The sequence below is a fragment of the Magallana gigas genome, chromosome 2 (assembly GCF_963853765.1).
Source record: "Magallana gigas chromosome 2, xbMagGiga1.1, whole genome shotgun sequence".
NCBI classification, from domain to species: domain Eukaryota; kingdom Metazoa; phylum Mollusca; class Bivalvia; order Ostreida; family Ostreidae; genus Magallana; species Magallana gigas.
In genome coordinates, this window is record NC_088854.1 from 54,130,305 (window position 1) to 54,135,452 (window position 5,148).

The 5,148-nt window shown below is 31.9% G+C and overlaps 1 protein-coding gene across 3 annotated transcripts; it reads left to right on the plus strand.

Annotated features, from left to right (window-relative positions):
• Positions 1-336: 336 nt before the first annotated feature.
• Positions 337-5,008, plus strand: LOC105331665 (mitotic spindle assembly checkpoint protein MAD2B). Of its 3 annotated transcripts, none has more exons than XM_011433952.4 (4): positions 337-447; positions 2,239-2,439; positions 3,950-4,084; positions 4,320-5,008. In XM_011433952.4, exons 1-4 carry the CDS (start codon positions 445-447, stop codon positions 4,626-4,628), a joined length of 648 nt encoding a protein of 215 aa, XP_011432254.1. In that variant the 5' UTR covers positions 337-444; the 3' UTR covers positions 4,629-5,008. The 3 variants fall into 3 exon arrangements, with proteins under 3 accessions (XP_011432254.1, XP_011432255.1, XP_065933325.1); XM_011433953.4 differs by having other exon boundaries at positions 4,323-5,008; XM_066077253.1 differs by lacking the exon at positions 337-447.
• Positions 5,009-5,148: the final 140 nt, after the last annotated feature.

Consider the following 5,148-nt stretch of genomic DNA (forward strand, 5'->3'; position numbering starts at 1 on the left):
GAAACAAAAGAAATTTTTTAAAAAAATCATTGTAAAACCTATATTTTCTTTAAAATTTAGTTTTAAATACGATGAACAAATGTAAATTTAAAAAAAGTGACCCTCTCGCGGATTTATTATTTATCAACACGTTACATTTTTTTACAACAAAATTATTCCTTGAATGTGATTATTTTAAAATTGTTTTAATTAAACTGTTAATTTGAAGGAAAAAACAACCTTTTGGAAATACAAATAGTGGTGTCACGCAAGCTTCGAGATGGCGAGAGAATGTGCAAAGCATTTTCACTATCCGGAATAAAGTTGCTCGGCTTTACGGGCTTTAAAATTACTTGGCGTAAAGCATTTCCTTGTAAACAAGTGCATTCACTCATGATGATGATAATGAAGACAATGGAGCTTTAAAACCCAAATCTCAGATTTTTTTTTCATTGTAGACAAGAAATGGTATTTATTCTATTCGTTTTCAAATATATACTGTAAAATTTTATTGTGAAAATGCAGAAATCAAGTTTAAATGAATACTGGTAATTGAGTCGTGGCATGTAACGGAATAATCTACAGCTGATCTATACCTTAAATTATTTAATATACAAGTATCGATCATCTTTAAGAGCTATTACCAACATATACAATGTAAGTTTTGTGATTGAATGCCAAATGTCTTTGAACAGTTTTTTTTTTGTACTGAAACTGAGACGCTGTGAGATATTCTGACATTTACCATGTGTCTGAAATTGCGAATTCCTCTCAGCAATAAAATGTAATTTTAACCAATAATAGGTTTTACGGTGTGACCATTGGAGGGAAAATGCAGTAACACAATCACATTTCTTTATCAGATTCATTAAAAATGTACACAGTTAGTTCGGCCAGAGACATAAATAACAGAGATTGGCAACTGATCGAAATCTCGCGGTCCCTATTGTAAAGTTTTACCAGTTTATATCATTATATCTTTCTATTAAATAAACAATTATATCGAAATATAAACAGCTTAACCTATTACCAAAACATTCAAAATATATTTTCATGAGTTTATGTCATATAAACAATATCAAAAGAGGAATTTTAGTAGGCAGTTGGCTACCCGTCGTCCGAGATTTCATCGATGTTTTATAGCTGGCAAAAATATTTTCTTTTTATGAATCTTATTTTTCAATTTTTTGTTTCAAAAATGTCTAAAACCTATGCACACTTTTCATTGATAAAAACAATATACTTTCGGTTTAAGATCAATATCTCAGTTTACTAAAATGTAATTCTCAAAGTAAGGTTGGTCCCGTACCATTTTTCAACAACAAAACACGCTAATGGTGGAGTTGCCAATCTCTGTTATTTATGTCTCTGGATCCGCCAAGTATTTATTCATTTTGCTTATGGTTGCGTGCTCAGTTTGCATTGTGTTGTCATGATGGTAGAGCAAACATCATTCGACAATTTTCGTCAAAGTGACAATGCTCCGAACATTTAACAAGAATATAATTATTTCTGTCAAAGTTACATAGCTCTGAACAATTTGCAAAGAAAATGATTTAAAACATCTAGTTGCAGAACATTTTTTTAATTTAACAATATTTTTAAAGGATTTGTTTTAGAATAAATGCTGAAATTTAAACAGATTTAAGCAAATCTCTGTGGACAAGATTTTTGCGTGAGATTCAAAATGTCAGAGTACAGATTGCCATATTGAATCACAATTTTTGAATTCATTAGGTATAGTATGTAATCTCCAAAATAGTCAACTATTCTCAAATTTACTTGTTACATTTATAAAGAGAGCAAGCTTCCCTCTCACAGGCTTTTTGGACTCGTGTCAGAGAGTCTTTGCCCTCCATGAATAGACATTTTAATGTAGTATTTTTAATTAGGTCAGCATGAAAATAATCATGCATAATTTCATTAAACATCTTCTTTTCTGACATATTGTATTTAAAAATGAATATTTTGCACAATAATTGATGAAATACTAGATTTACAGTAATCTTTGAATCAATTCCCAATATCCTATTGTAAAAGTCCATACATAGAACTCTGCATTATATTTCATATCTATGTTTATATGTACCCAGTACTCCCTTTCATAATTCTTCTATTTTGCCGTCTTTGGTCACTTCAACATCATATGAACCCTTTCCTAGTCTGCTTGGTATGTTTTGTAAAAAAATTAAACTTGTCAATATTGTCATATGTGGGCCATGTATGATTCTTTAACACTTCTTATTTCTCTGCTTATAGATAAAAGAGCTGAATGGAATGGCAGAATCTGAAGCCACACAGATAGGTCTGGACATTTTCAGTGAATTTCTGGAGGTTGCCATTCACAGTATTCTGTATAACAGGGAACTATATCCTGCCGGTGTGTTTGAAAGGAGAAAAAAATACAATGTCCCTGTACAAATATGTGTTCATCCCGAGGTTAATCAGTACATCACACAGGTAAATATACATGTACATGTAGATTAAAAGATACAAAGTAGGAAAGTTCCGAGACATACTGATATGGGTTGTGAGAAAATGTTCTAGACATCATGTTTCTGAACACATAAACTAAAATTTATTGTTTATGTGATTACTGGTAATTAATCATGAAGTGAAAAAATAAGTTTTAGAGATTGTTATTTGCTTTTAAATCATATGAAATGTTTATGTGATTTTTTTTTAAATTCAAGTATTGGGGATATAAGTTTTTCAATCATCATACATAAAAAAGAATGGCTGAATAATCCTAAATAATTTTACAGGAAACTTGAAATAACCAATGTACTTTGTAAATGTACTATTAAAAATATATGCAAATTTATACTTGAAACTGCAGAGACAGAAGCCAGTACCAAACTTATTTGCAAAATTTTTAAACAATTTTCATATCTCATTGTGGATATACATGTGTGGTCTTAAAGTTTAACAACTGTTGTTTGCATTTGGAATCCTCCATCTTGATTAATTTATGACTGCTACAAATTATGCTGATTTGCTGAAGTGTTCCGCATGCAATTATGGTATCAAGTGACACAACTGCATTTTCACATGAATGCTAATTAACAAAAAATTTGCTCCATTATTAGGACTAGCAGAGTTCTTTTTCACTTTTGAAACTTGTTTTGAAACTTTGGTACACTAGCACAGTAGTTTTGTTTTTCAACAATATTTGTGTTGAAAAATAATGTTTTCTAATTTCGTTTTTTGAAATCAAGTAATTTTATAAATAGTACGTCTAGTAGATTCATTGTTTTGATATTTGTTTACCTGGTTCATTAAAGCCTGCTCTATCCAGACACATTTGCAGGGAATGGAAGAATCAGCATAAATAAATCACAATTTTATCATGTTTTTCACAGTTACTAAAATGTGATGCCATTTAATGCCCTGAAGTGAAGCATCCAGTTTATTGACATCTTTACATCCTAAAGTGAAATTGGTGTAAGCTTCAACATAGATATATAATTTATTTCGGTTGAACTCGGTGAATTAGAATAAAATTATTTTCTTTTGTGGAAACGCCAATAAGAGATAGGGGCAGGGCGTAAGGTTTTGTAGGTAAGTCGTGTTCGATATGTATTCATTCTGGCGTTCAAACTTTGCACGAGAAAGTTTAAAGTGTATGATTGTGGTAATCAGTACTTGATAAGGTTCTTATTGAGTATACCGGTATTATGGTAATGTGCTCTTGAGCATATATGACAAGCTGCTTGTCAAATGAAAACTTCAGAAGTTTTCAGATATGGTTGATGTTGAATATTGCAGAATATTGATGTTGAATATTGCAGATTGTGTGGGAGTGACTTTCTGTAATGCAAGAACGCAAATGCAAAAAATAAATACATTTTGTATTGTATTTTGTTTTTGGTGTTTATTGCTCTTGTTAAGTGCAAGTACAAAAGAATATTACTCTATGAAACTATTACATCTGAAATATTTTATTGCTCATATTTTGCTTTCTTCACAGGTTGTAAATGGAATATCAGAGTTCAACTCAAGTAATCAGCTTGAAAAAGTTGCTCTAGTAGTTTGCAATAAGGAATTACAGCCATTAGAAAAGTTCATTCTGGAGATCAATAAGCCAGATATGGCTCAAACCCAGGTAAAAGGGAAGCAACTGTAGATTTTCCTCCATAAACAGAATAAATGTGAAATCTGAGGTTGTTTTTAAAAAATTCATCTTTTGAAAATGTCAGTTAACAGAATTAGTTTTTGCACTGGGATTTATAGCAATGGGGTTCTGTTTCATATTTCCATCTCAAACTTTAATAGAATTTTATATATTTGTAGTGCTTATTGACCCTCTACTTTCTGCCTTTGTTTTTCTTTGTTTTTAGCAGACAGACAGATATCTTTACCAGCTGGAGCAGTCGTTGAGGTCATTTCTTTTGAAGATAAACATGGCTGACTCCCTCCTTACACCCCTCCCCGCAGACTGCACATGGACAGTTCATGCCACCACCAGTGAGTCCGCAGCTGCCAAGAGGTTTGACACAAACTTAGAGAACAATTTCCCCTGGCTAGAGGCCTCTGAAAAAGAGACAACTATGGACAATGCCTCCATACTTCCCTTGAAATCAACGACTTCTCCCTACATCAACATGCAGATGTATGTGGAGGAATCCAAAGAGTGTAAAGACAGCTGATGCCTGGGAAGCACTTTTATTTAATATATTTTGAAATGACAGAGAGATCTCTGAATTTTATGTTGTGTTCAAAGAGGGGAAAATGCCTCAAGTGCCTGAGAATGAATGTATTAGGTATATATCAGGAAAAATATATCCTGGTTCCATACTTTTATATCATAAGTGATGAAATTAGAAATGAAAATTAATGTTTTTGTACTTGATTTACTGAATTGTTCACCAGAGCTAACTTGGTTTAATTATTATTGTCAGTCAGTGCAGCAATAATCATTAGACAAGTTCATATCCTATTTTATTCTGATTTCATTTTCAAAGTTCCATTTCCTGTTGTGCATGTTTGCTATGACGTTTATGATGTCAATTATATTCTGTGACTGTCACATTTTGTTGTACGTTTTATCATAGCATTGAATGATTTAATTTTGGCGTCGTCATGTGAGCAGGCAAGTTGAATAACATTCGTTAGCGCTTTGTGATAATTTGTCTGCTCAACTGATTGCAGTTATTGACACGCCGACAT